Source organism: Syngnathus leptorhynchus, chromosome 13 (genome assembly GCF_054491065.1).
Source record: "Syngnathus leptorhynchus isolate UIUO chromosome 13, UIUO_Slep, whole genome shotgun sequence".
Lineage (NCBI taxonomy): Eukaryota > Metazoa > Chordata > Actinopteri > Syngnathiformes > Syngnathidae > Syngnathus > Syngnathus leptorhynchus.
Genome location: NC_141207.1, coordinates 8,561 through 21,043, shown reverse-complemented (window position 1 = coordinate 21,043; position 12,483 = coordinate 8,561). Strand labels below are relative to the sequence as shown.

Sequence of the window (12,483 nt, the reverse complement as noted above, 5' to 3'; positions counted from 1 at the left end):
TTTTTATTTGGATGCCACGCCAAGATGAGGCAGACGAGGCGGAGTGGAGCACTGCAACGACATGTCTGCCAACACGCAAGGTCAGCGCAGATTGTCTGTGTGTGTGTGTGTGTGTGTGTGTGTGTGTGTGTGTGTAACAGGTAGATGTAGCTAAAGTATACATACTGTAAATGTGTTTTTAGAACTCTATTATTAATATAACAACTTATGAATAACAAGATACAAGTGTACATACTGTAAACATGTTTTTAGAACTATTCTAATTTTTTTTTATAACAAGGTACAATACAGGGGAGTCACTCCTCAGCCTCCCTGGTAAGGTCTATTCAGGGGTGCTGGGAGGAGCGTCCGTCGGGAGGTCGAACCTCGGATTCAGGAGGAGCAGTGTGGCTTTCGTCCTGGCCGTGGAACAGTGAACCAGCTCTACACCCTCGGCAGGATCCTTGAGGGTGCATGGGAGTTCGCCCAACCAGTCCACATGTGTTTTGTGGACTTGGAGAAGGTGTTCAACCGTGTCCCTGGGAGGTTCTGTGGAGGGTGTTTCGGGAGTACGGGGTGCCGAGCCAACTGATAAGGACGGTTCGGTCCCTGTATCACTGATGTCAGAGTTTGGTTCGCATATCCGGCAGTAAGTCGGATTCGTTCCCATTGAGGCTTGGGCTCCGCCAAGGCTGCCCTTTGCCACCGATTCTGTTCATAATTTTTCTGGACAGAATTTCTAGGCGCAGCCGAGGCTTTGAGGCGGTCCAGTTTGGGGACCTCAGCATCGCGTCTCTACTTTCTGCAGATGACGTGGTGCTGTTGGCTTCTTCAGGCTGTGATCTCCAGCTCTCACTGGACCGGTTCGCAGCAGAGTGTGAAGCGGTCGGGATGAGGGTCAGCACCTCCAGATCCGAGTCCATAGTCATCGGTCAGAAATGGGTGGAATGCCCTCTCCGGATCGGGGATGAGATCCTGCCCCAAGTGGAGGAGTTCAAGTATCTTGGGGTCTTGTTCACGAGTGAGGGCAGGATGGAGCGCGAGATCGACAGGCGGATCGGTGCAGCGTCTGCAGTAATGCGGACTCTGTACCGGTTCGTTGTGGTGAAGAGAGAGCTGAGCCAAAAGACAAAGCTCTCGATTTACCGGTCGATCTATGCTCCTACCCTCACCTATGGTCACGAGCTATTGGTCGTGACCGAAAGAACAAGATCCAGGAATCAAGTGGCCGAAATGATTTTCCACCGTATGGTGTCCGGGCTCTCCCTTAGAGATAGGGTGAGGAGCTCGGTCATCCGGGAGGGACTCGGAGTAGAGCTGCTGCTCCTCCACGTTGAGAGGAACTAGATCAGGTGGCTCGGGCATCCCATCAGGATGCCTTCTGGATGCCTCCCTGGTGAGGTGTTCCGGGCATGACCCACCGGTAGGAGACCCCGGGGACGACCCAGGATGCGCTGGAGAGACTATGTCTCTTGGCTGGCCTGGGAACGCCTTGGGATCCCCTGGGATGAGCTGGATGAAGTGGCTGGGGAGAGGGAAGTCTGGGAGTTCCTCCTAAAGCTGCCGCCCCGCGACCCGACCCCGGATAAGCGGAAGAAGATGGATGGACAATACTGTAAATATATAGATATAAAAAGGTCCAAGTTTACATACTGCAATTATGTGGGCACTCCACTGCCTTCTGCTGGCGTGTGGGCAACTTTCATGCTATAATTACTCAATTGAGATTTTTTTATTTTTGGGGGGGTATCCATGATGTACTGAAGCCTCGAGAGAAGAACCGCAATGTAGCGAGGGATTATTGTGTGATACTTTTTTTTTTTTTTACAGCCTTTACTTTTTTCTAATTTGTTTTTCTGTATTCACTTTTTTGCCCTTAGGTTTATTTTTTTTCCTTTTTGTTCTGTTTTTTCAGCTCCAAAAATGGAGTTAGATTTAATTTACCAAAACTGATAACTGTGCTGTCTGCCGTATGATTATTATAGTTGTACTAAGTTAATTTTGTTTTTCACTTGTCAATCACTTCACTGGTTCTTTTATCTCAAACAAGATATTTTAGGTTGTATTACCAGACATGTTTCGGTTTGTACTTCAGCCTTCATCAGTGTTATTATTTCATGATGTGTCACGGTTCAGAAGTCCAAAAGGTCAAGTTCTTGATCATGAGACAAGTAGGCGTGTGCGTCTTAGGCTGAAACAACAGCGAGCCGACGTGACAGCGTGATAAGGATTTTTACATGCAGGGGGGGGGGGGGGGGCATTCTTGTGAGTTTGGCCCCGAGTTTCAAAATCTTGTCCGGCCGAGCATTACGCGTTGCTTCCTCGACACGCCGTCACGGGAATCCTGCTCGCCAAACTGCATGCAGCCAGCCATTCATTCTAACTCAATCCTAAGGAACCTGTTGTACACAGATGTTTGTTGTGGCCATCTTTGGCAAGCATCACACGGCACTTTTTCAGAAAGGTGAAGTGCCGACTGAGTCATTTGCAAATGTCAGCAGAGTCTTTTGTATTCTGAAGCTGACCTTGGCTCTTGCAGAAAGAATCCCAGGCATCGGCATGGCGACACTTCCTGGACCAGTAACCATGGAGACTGCCGACATCGTGGTGGTGGTGGTCTACCTGCTCCTTGTCATGGTCGTCGGAGTCTGGGTCGGTGCGCTCGCACGCGTTCTTTGATTTGGGGCTTTTGTTAAATTGCTGATATATATATATCAACCCTAAAATAGCACATACATCTTGTCTAGTAATGATCAACTTAACACATAACCATACTATGATCATGGGTATTGCTGAAACTGTAACAAATTATATTATGGCAAAGCAAAATAATATAAAATAATCCAAAATTGTGTGTTGCTATGCGTAATTCAGAACAGGTAGTGTTTCTCTAGTCACGAACAATTTAACTACTGAGCTACTCCGTCAGGTCAAGTTAACTTTGGCACCATCTTCTGGTGAACTCAACCAGTCCCCCCCCCCCCGCCAGTTTAACAAAAGTTAATTTTGAGGAACTAACTTCTAAGTAACTCTTACTAGGCCCCCAACAGGTCACCCCTATGTCAAGCTTTAACACCATCTCCTGGTGAAATTTGGAATTACTACATGTTTTAGGATAGCCAATTTGCCTGGGCCAAATCTAATATCCAATTATTGTACCAGCATGCCACTTGACGAATGAAGTCTGTTTTTTTGGTTTGTCGAACATTGGTAGAGCATCTATTTTTCTACTGACTTTTTACTTTTAGGCTACTCAGTCACTCATTTGAAAGGCTTTATCTGTGCCGTCTACTCTGGCCCAGTTTGGTCTGTGCCGTATTTTCAGATCAAGGTTTTGAGGTGGTTCAACTATGAGAACACGTGTGATGTATCACACCGCACCTAATGTGGTGTCCAAAATATCTTGTTCTCAGGCGTCCGCGAAGGCCAACAGCAGCACAGTGGGCGGGTACTTCCTAGCCGGCCGATCCATGACATGGTGGCCTGTGAGTACGACTCCCCGGAACATGCACCTGTCATTCCATCCATCAACGGCATCGTTCATCTTGCAGATTGGAGCGTCCCTGATGTCAAGTAACATTGGAAGTGGCGCCTTCATCGGCTTGGCGGGTACAGCAGCGGCTGGCGGCCTCGCTGTGGGCGGCTTTGAGTTGAATGTAAACAAAAGAAAGCAATGGGGGGGGGGTCAGGTGGGCGGCCTCTTCTCCGATCAGGCCTTACCCCTGCCGTGTGCGTGTAGGCAGCGTGGGTCTTGGTGGCTCTGGGCTGGATCTTCATCCCGGTGTACGCAGCGGCCGGGGTGGCGACCATGCCCGAATACCTTGCCAAGCGCTTCGGAGGACGCAGGATCCAGATGTACATGTCCGTCCTGTCCTTGGTCCTCTACATCTTCACCAAACTTGCTGTAGGGCACCCGCACGCGCCGCACGAGTGTAAAGAAACATGCAATGAAGATTTGTGCGCGTGTGTTGCAGACAGACTTTTTCTCCGGTGCGTTGTTCATCAAAGTTTCCTTTGGGTGGAATCTGTACTTGTCCACCGCAATTCTGCTCCTGCTCTCGTGTGTGTACACCATGGCAGGTAGACACGGGCAACACGGACGCCTGCTGCTTTTTACATGACATTCTTGGGGGGGGGGGGGCGTCCTGGCCGTCCGACGGGTCTCTTCCCCAAAACTCACAATTTCTCAAAGTCAAAAAGTGAAGAGGCAAAGGACTAGACTTGGCATCTCCCGTTGACTTGCTAAACATAACGTGCTAACCGTGCGGTGCGCAGGAGGTTTGTCAGCGGTCATCTACACGGACGCCTTCCAGACTGTCGTCATGGTGGGCGGAGCCTTCACACTCATGTTCATCGGTAGGACGCACGTGCGTACTCACTCACGCCAATGCACTCAAAGCGGCAGTAACGCCTGTGTACGTGCGTGTGTGCCATACAGCGTTCTCCAAAGTGGGCTGGTACGAGGGTCTGACGGAGGCGTACATGTCATCCGTTCCCACGGCCACGGTGACCAACACCACGTGCCACCTCCCGCGCGCCGACGCCTTCCACATGCTGCGAGACCCCGTGTCCTCCGACCTGCCTTGGCCGGGACTCATCTTTGGTCTCACCATCATTGCCACATGGGTGTGGTGCACCGATCAGGTAAGAACACTCTCAGCCTTGCATGTGTTCTGGCACACGACACAAGTGCGAAGCATGCAACAAAATTCACTTTTGGTTTCTGCCCCCATGCACGGGGCGTCCCAAAATTTCCTGAAGATCGTCATCCAGGCCTTTTGTGGAATCTCTTGCATGCGTCATGGCAGCGAGTGTAATTGAATCCAAACCGCTGTGGAACATTCCTCTCCATGTGCGTGTGTGCGTGTTGTAGGTGATTGTTCAGAGATCCCTGGCTGCACGTTCGTTGAGTCATGCCAAAGGAGGAAGTGTGTTCGGGGCTTACCTCAAAATATTACCAATGTTCTTCATTGTCATGCCAGGCATGATCAGTAGAGCGCTCTTCCCAGGTCAGATAACGCAGACGCACACAAGCAAGCAAGCACGCACGCACGCACGCACCACTGCAATGTGATAAGTTGGCACGTGCGCGTAGATGAGGTGGCTTGCGTGGATCCGGCCGTGTGTCTGCACGTGTGTGGGACTCCGGTGGGCTGTTCCAATATTGCGTACCCCAAACTGGTGCTGGAGCTCATGCCAGTGGGTGAGTAGGATGGAGCGAGCCTCTCCTACACACATGCACGCCGCTATTCAATGTGCCACGCGTGTGCGCGCAGGTGTGCGCGGCCTGATGCTTGCCGTGATTTTCGCCAGCCTGCTGTCGTCGCTGACGTCCATTTTCAACAGCAGCTCCACTATTTTCACCTTGGACCTTTACCGGCAGGCCCGACCTGCCACCTCTGAGCTGGAGCTCATGATTGTGGGCAGGCAGGTGTCGCTCGATTGCGCGCCAGTGCCGTGTTTCCGCGCGCCTCATTGCGCCCGCCGCCCCTGCAGGGTCTTCATCCTGCTGCTGGTGGTCACGAGCATCCTGTGGGTTCCCATCATCCAGTCGGCAAACAGCGGCAAACTCTTTGAGTACGCCCAGTCCATGGTCAGCTTTCTGGCTCCGCCCATCACCGCCGTCTTCATCTTGGCCATTTTCTGGCCACGTACCAATGAGCAAGTGGGTCCACAGTACTCCTCCCGGCAGGCGCGCTCTCGCATGCCTTCGTGAGCTTTCCTTTTTGTGCCAGGGCGCCTTCTGGGGCCTGATGGTGGGCCTGGTGGTAGGCTTGATCCGGATGATTCTGGAATTCTACCACGAGGTTCCTGCGTGTGGCCAGCTGGACCTGCGTCCAGCCCTGCTGACTAGGGTGCACTACCTCTACTTCGCCATTATCCTGATGGTGCTCAGCGGCCTGGTGATGATCGCCGTCAGCTTGGCCACGCCCGCCATACCCTCCGAGCACGTGAGCCAAACACGCGCACGCGCATGCCAATGCTTGTCAGTGAATCAAGTAAGATAGCGACAACATTCATCGATGGCGATGAATAAAACAACTTCACTTTTCATTCCGCTTATTGTAATCTGGATCGACCGTACATACGATTTCCACGCTACATGGCAAAAGTTGTTGAAGTGTGCTTGCCGGGATGTCAGTTGCACAGATTGACCTGGTGGTCGAGACACAGTACGTCACCTCGCGTGGATCTGAACGCCGAGCCGACGACCCGGGAGCGACCTGACTCGGACCCCGCCGACGCCCCAGAGCACCCGCCAGCCCGCTTGTGTCAGCGGACGGTCTTACGTCTGTGCGGCATGAGCGGTGCCACTCGCGCCGTTCCCGTTGCCTGCGGCTCGAAGCTCAACTCTCTGAAGGAGGCGCCGCTGTGGAGGAACGTTTGTAATGTGAACGCATTGCTACTGCTCACCGTCAACGTCTTCCTGTGGGGCTACTATGCGTGAACGTCCGCTGCAGCTTCGCCCGCTGATCTGCTTTGCTCCAAAGGGGAGTTGTTAACAGGGTTAGGCTTAACAACGATCCGGCATCATCATGTATGTTTGGCGCATGTTCTGACTACTGAGCAATTGTGCCATATACACAGCAAGTTTACTAAATAAAACAGCGGTTGCTATATGAAGTCGCAGTCGTGACGCGAACACGGCCGCAACTGTTGTCACATACGCCGAATTTCGACTTTTCCTGGTCAACGGTTGTAAATGATTGCGTAGATTAAAAAAAAAAACTTTATTGAACTCCAATTTACCGTTTTAGATAATATGACGTCGCAGTCACGTGCCGCGGAAATGACGTCATGGGCGGAACTTCCGCTGAGATTCAAATCTGTGGGCGTGGCTTTCAACGGGGAGTAGGCTGTAGCGCGAAGCGACACAGAGCGGTTAGTCACACGACGATTAACAAGAGAAATGTTTTATTTTCTGCTTGCAACTGGACCGTCTTGAGCGTACACGGTAAATACAACTCATTGTGTTTTAAAACAAGTACTTTTGTAGCCCTTAAAAGCGAGTGAGTGAGTGAGTGTGCGTGTGTGGGGGCGTGGACGTCGAATTCGTCGTCTGCTGACTGCCACGGACGCCGAATTTCGACGATTCTTCCTGGTCATAGGTTGTAAATCATTACGTTGATTTAAAAAAAAACTTCATTTAACTGTAATTTACAGTTTTAGATCATATTACGTCGCAGTCACGTGCCGCGGAAATGACGTCATGGGCGGAACTTCCGCTGAGATTCAAATCTGTGGGCGTGGCTTTCAACGGGGAGTAGGCTGTAGCGCGAAGCGACACAGAGCGGTTAGTCACACGACGATTAACAAGAGAAATGTTTTATTTTCTGCTTGCAACTGGACCGTCTTGAGCGTACACGGTAAATACAACTCATTGTGTTTTAAAACAAGTACTTTTGTAGCCCTTAAAAGCGAGTGAGTGAGTGTGCGTGTGTGGTGGGGTGGACGTCGAATTCGTCGTCTGCTGACTGCCACGGACGCCGAATTTCGACGATTCTTCCTGGTCATAGGTTGTAAATCATTACGTTGATTAAAAAAAAAACTTCATTTAACTGTAATTTACAGTTTTAGATCATATTACGTCGCAGTCATGTGCCGCGAAATGACGTGAATAGGCGTAACTCCCGCCAAGATTCAAATCCGCGGGTACAAACATGAGGATTATCAACAGAAATATCTTTATTTTCTGCTTGCAACTGGACCGTCTTGAGCGTACACGGTAAGTACAATTCTTTTTTTTTTTTTTTTTTTTTTAAATAAGTACTTTTGTAGCCCTGAAAAGCGAGTGAGTGTGCGTGTGTGGGGGGAAGTCGAATTTGTCGTCTGCTGCCTGCCACATACGCCGAATTTCGACGATTCTTTCTGGTCAAAGGTTGTAAATGATTGCGTTGATTAAAAAATAACTTTAACTCTAATTTACAGTTTTAGATAATATTACATCGCAGTCATGTGCCGCGAAATGACGTGAATGACGTGACGTGAACTCCCGCCAAGATTCAAATCCGCGGATACAAACATGAAGATGAACAGAAATATCTTTATTTTCTGCTTGCAACTGGACCGTCTAGACGGTAGATGCTGAATGCAGGGTTTTCAACAAAAACTGGACTGCTAAGTATTTATTTACTGAAGTCGTAGGTAAAGCCCTGTGTTTAGTTTGCGGGGAGCAGATCGCCGTGTTTAAAGACTTACAATTTGAGTCGGCATTACCGAAACACGTGGAGAAATATAACAACGTGACTGATGTTGAGAGGGCGCGGACATTGGAAGCACAGGACATTGGAAGCTGTGCTTCGCATCTCCACCTCAGACATGCAACCTCACTTCGATGCACTCGTTAAAGCACAGCAGAGACTAGATTTCTCTCACTGAACAAGAAAAAAGAATTTAAAAATGTAAGAAGGTAGAAGTTTTAAAGCATGTTTTTATGGTTGAGTTGTGCATGATTTAAATTGTAGTGTGGTTATTTTTATTTGCATGTTTAGTGTGTTTTTATGATGTTGTTTTAGTGATTTAATTATTTAATTACATGCTTTTCTTCAGAGATATTGATTATCTGATTGCCTGCATCTAAGTTTATTGGATAAATGTCACAGGTAGTAAAAAACGTTCACACTTTGTTTACCATTGTTTTGGGAATATTTGATTGAATAAATGACATTTTTTGCAAGGAAAACTCACTTTTTCATGACTTAATTAAGATATATACTCTTAGCAGCTTGTCAAAAATAATGTTATTTACTGCTTTTTATAAAGAAATGCAATTAATAATATGAAGAATTGAGTTCAGCCTTGTGGCCGGCCGGCCCTCCACAATATTTTCAGTTTCTCATGTGGCCCCATGGAAAAAATAATTGCCCACCCCTGGTCTAGAGCGTACACGGTAAAAACAACTCATTCTGTTTAAAGAGATTTACTTTTGTGTAGTTTGACTAAAGCTGTCGATTCAGCTCGCGTTCACTGTGCAATAGTAATGTGTAACTGTGAAGCTAACCCTAGCTGAAACGTAGTCACGTTGTGTCTGTGAGTGTTGGTTGATGTTAAATGTTAATGTTTTATTTCCTTTCTGTAGGTTCCACGGTGTCTGTTGGCTGTATGTTTTCCACTGCAAGAAGAATAAAAATACAAATCAGTCGCATCATTGACCAGGAGCTACAATGGTTGGATGTCGGCGGCGAAGACGTCTCAAGTGAGTAAGCCTCTCTTCCTCCATTTATGTTAAACACCACCTATTAAAGCTTCGTCTGGCTGTAGACGGCCGTGTTTGGTCCCACGCAATCCACCAACAGTATTGCAATTAACTCCTAGTGTCCCTTCTCAAACGCATTACATTGATATCACACTTTTCCATCTTCATTACACACAAAATATGGATAACATTACTGTTTCATCCTCTTATAAATACCCAAATCATGTTTAACAGTAATTGATTTAACACATAACCCTAATTAAATTGAGTGTGGGCACTCTTAAATTAACACGTGATTATACTGCCTAATCTGTCACAGAGTACGTTGTTGCAAATTAATATAAGAAAAGATCCAAAGTTGTAATCCAGAAGTTTTCAAAAGAAGGCCATTAGAATTATAAACAAATCTGATTACCTTGAACATAATAAGCCATTTCTTAAATCACAAATTCTTAAATTCAAAGATTTGGTAGATTATCAGACTGCTCAAATGATGCTCAAAGTAAAGCAGAACTGTTTACCTAAAAATAATCAAAAGCATATTCAAACTGTGTAATTACTCCATTTGGTCTAATTACCAACTTCTATCAATTCAACTAAGTGTTGAATATGTCCTATCAGGTCTCAAGTTAAGATTTGGCACCATCGTGTGGTGAAATTTCGAATTGCAACACATCCAATTTTGCCTGGGAACAAACAGATAAAATAAATAAGTCTTACTAGTTCCCATTAAATAAATTAAACGAGTCTTCTTCCCATTCCTTTTCAAACAAGTAAAGCCTGCCCATTTTGTGCTTTAGATTTTGTTCATACCTAGTATTTATCCAAAATCATTATTTAAATGACTTAATTAACAAACAAATTAAGTAATTCATTCAAAAGTGTTTACTATGTCCTATTAGCTTTCATGTTAAGATTCGTCACCATCCTTTGGAGAAATTTGGAATTGCAGCAAATCTATTAGACAAATACATTGACCAAGTTATTTTAAAAGAGCACGTGGGGTGGTGTGATGTTCTTAGTGAGATGATGTTTGTCATTTGTGATGTCGAGCTTGCGCTCCCGCACTACCAGACTCACCAACAGCTTCATACTCCAGGCTGTTAGGATCCTGAACTCTCTCCCGCCCTCGGCTGCATAATTTCCTGACCTTTTGGGCCGCGTTTGCTGCCTTGCACTACTCTCACGCTATGTTCTGGCTGTCTGCTGTATGCACACTTGCTCCCCTTATTTGTTTATTTATATTTATTTGTTTTTCTTGTTTATACATTGTATGTGCCTTCTTGTTTTTGCTTTTTGTGTTGTTTTTTGGATGTTTTGTTGTCTTGTCACCGTGGGCAAGTGGGTAATTCAATTTTGATCTCTTAGTGTTTCTTGGCATGTAAAGTAATTGACAATAAAGCTAACCTTGACTTCCTTCCTTCCTTCCTTCCTTCCTTCCTTCCTTCCTTCCTTCCTTCCTTCCTTCATTCATTCATTCATTCATTCACTCACTTTAGAAATTTGGAATTGCAGCAAACCCAATTTTCCCATTGGACAAATGAAATAATTCTTACATCTTCCCACTCATTTTCAAACAAGTAAAGCCTGTAGATTTTGTGTTTATACCTAATATTTATACAATATTGTTATTTAAATGACTTTATACACTTTGGAAACTAGGGTTAGTGTTTTTGTTAGGGTTAGTGTTTTTGTTAGTGTTTTTGTTAGGGTTAGTGTTTTTGTTAGGGTTAGGGTTAGGGTTAGTGTTTTTGTTAGGGTTAGGGTTAGTGTTTTTGTTAGTGTTTTTGTTAGGGTTAGGGTTAGGGTTAGTGTTTTTGTTAGGGTTAGGGTTAGTGTTTTTGTTAGGGTTAGTGTTTTTGTTAGGGTTAGGGTTAGGGTTAGTGTTTTTGTTAGGGTTAGGGTTAGGGTTAGTGTTTTTGTTAGGGTTAGGGTTTTTGTTAGGGTTTTTGTTAGGGTTTTTGTTAGGGTTAGGGTTTTTGTTAGGGTTTTTGTTAGGGTTTTTGTTAGGGTTTTTGTTAGGGTTTTTGTTAGGGTTAGGGTTTTTGTTAGGGTTAGGGTTTTTGTTAGGGTTTTTGTTAGGGTTAGGGTTTTTGTTAGGGTTAGGGTTAGGGTTTTTGTTAGGGTTAGGGTTTTTGTTAGGGTTAGGGTTAGGGTTTTTGTTAGGGTTAGGGTTAGGGTTAGGGTTTTTGTTAGGGTTAGGGTTAGGGTTAGGGTTTTTGTTAGGGTTAGGGTTAGGGTTTTTGTTAGGGTTAGGGTTAGGGTTAGGGTTTTTGTTAGGGTTAGGGTTAGGGTTTTTGTTAGGGTTAGGGTTAGGGTTAGGGTTAGGGTTAGGGTTTTTGTTAGGGTTAGGGTTAGGGTTTTTGTTAGGGTTAGGGTTAGGGTTAGGGTTTTTGTTAGGGTTAGGGTTAGGGTTTTTGTTAGGGTTAGGGTTAGGGTTTTTGTTAGGGTTAGGGTTTTTGTTAGGGTTAGGGTTAGGGTTTTTGTTAGGGTTAGGGTTTTTGTTAGGGTTTTTGTTAGGGTTTTTGTTAGGGTTTTTGTTAGGGTTAGGGTTAGGGTTTTTGTTAGGGTTAGGGTTAGGGTTTTTGTTAGGGTTAGGGTTAGGGTTAGGGTTAGGGTTAGGGTTAGGGTTAGGTTTATGAGATAGAGACCCCCCCCACCTAGCGGAGGGGAGGGGAGATGCACGGGCACATCCCCCGAGACCCCATCCTGCCCCCAGCACCCGGTGCTGGCGCGCCTGCTTGCGTCGCCGTCCATACCACACTGTCGTCCAGTCGCTGTCCATTCTGGAAGTGTCCTTGGCAATAAAAAGTAAAAGGTTGTTTGTGAATCCTGTTTTTATTGGAATTTTTTTCAAAAAAATGCAGTAAAAATCCAGAACTGTATAACACCGGTTTTCAAAAATATTTGTGTGCCCTGACAACGTTTCGGCCGCTAGGGCCTTCCTCAGGTCTGGCACACAAACAAACAAATCCACGGGTCAGGTAAATCCACTTTTGGTAACTGCTGCTGAGTTGTTTCCTCGTCGCTCCCGCTCCACGCACTGAGCTTTGCGCGTCCTTTTATACACCCTGCCCGGTTGGAATTTCTAATTTTGAATTTTTGTTTTCGTTTTTGAGTTTATTTGGTTTCTTAAAAATAAAACTGGTTCTAGCCCAAAAAACGCTGCTAAATTGCGGTTGAAATTGTAAATTATGAACTTGAATATTGTTTCAGTAAGGTTTATTTGTTTTGTTTTACTAGATGTCAGTGTTACTATAATAATTATTATTATTATTACAATTATTATTATTATCATTAATAATACT

The 12,483-nt window shown here is 45.9% G+C and overlaps 1 protein-coding gene and 1 long non-coding RNA gene across 4 annotated transcripts; both read left to right on the top strand.

Annotated features, from left to right (window-relative positions):
• The first annotated feature begins 17 nt into the window (after nucleotides 1–17).
• slc5a9 (solute carrier family 5 member 9) lies at nucleotides 18–6,585 on the top strand. 3 transcript variants are annotated; one of them, XM_085928167.1, is made up of 14 exons: nucleotides 2,276–2,443; nucleotides 2,519–2,631; nucleotides 3,393–3,464; nucleotides 3,531–3,635; nucleotides 3,719–3,883; nucleotides 3,954–4,059; nucleotides 4,255–4,335; nucleotides 4,418–4,623; nucleotides 4,853–4,988; nucleotides 5,075–5,182; nucleotides 5,256–5,406; nucleotides 5,476–5,644; nucleotides 5,715–5,930; nucleotides 6,122–6,585. In XM_085928167.1, exons 1-14 carry the CDS (start codon nucleotides 2,392–2,394, stop codon nucleotides 6,425–6,427), a joined length of 1,986 nt encoding a protein of 661 aa, XP_085784293.1. In that variant the 5' UTR covers nucleotides 2,276–2,391; the 3' UTR covers nucleotides 6,428–6,585. The 3 variants fall into 3 exon arrangements, with proteins under 3 accessions (XP_085784292.1, XP_085784293.1, XP_085784291.1); XM_085928166.1 differs by lacking the exon at nucleotides 2,276–2,443 and adding an exon at nucleotides 18–80 and having other exon boundaries at nucleotides 5,256–5,644; XM_085928165.1 differs by having other exon boundaries at nucleotides 5,256–5,644.
• Nucleotides 6,586–7,002: 417 nt separating this feature from the next.
• Nucleotides 7,003–11,219, top strand: LOC147046665 (uncharacterized). The gene is made up of 3 exons (XR_015067977.1): nucleotides 7,003–7,346; nucleotides 7,552–7,705; nucleotides 9,059–11,219. It is a non-coding gene; the product is annotated as an uncharacterized LOC147046665 (long non-coding RNA).
• The last annotated feature ends 1,264 nt before the right edge of the window (nucleotides 11,220–12,483 follow it).

Bases quoted from the DNA above. Each gene is read 5' to 3' on its own strand.
- slc5a9 (XM_085928165.1), top strand. From the start codon at position 2,392: ATGTTTGTTGTGGCCATCTTTGGCAAGCATCACACGGCACTTTTTCAG. The intron at 4,624-4,852 runs GTAAGAACACTC...TGCGTGTTGTAG, and splicing joins GGGTGTGGTGCACCGATCAG to GTGATTGTTCAGAGATCCCT. The intron at 5,183-5,255 runs GTGAGTAGGATG...GTGTGCGCGCAG, and splicing joins GCTGGAGCTCATGCCAGTGG to GTGTGCGCGGCCTGATGCTT.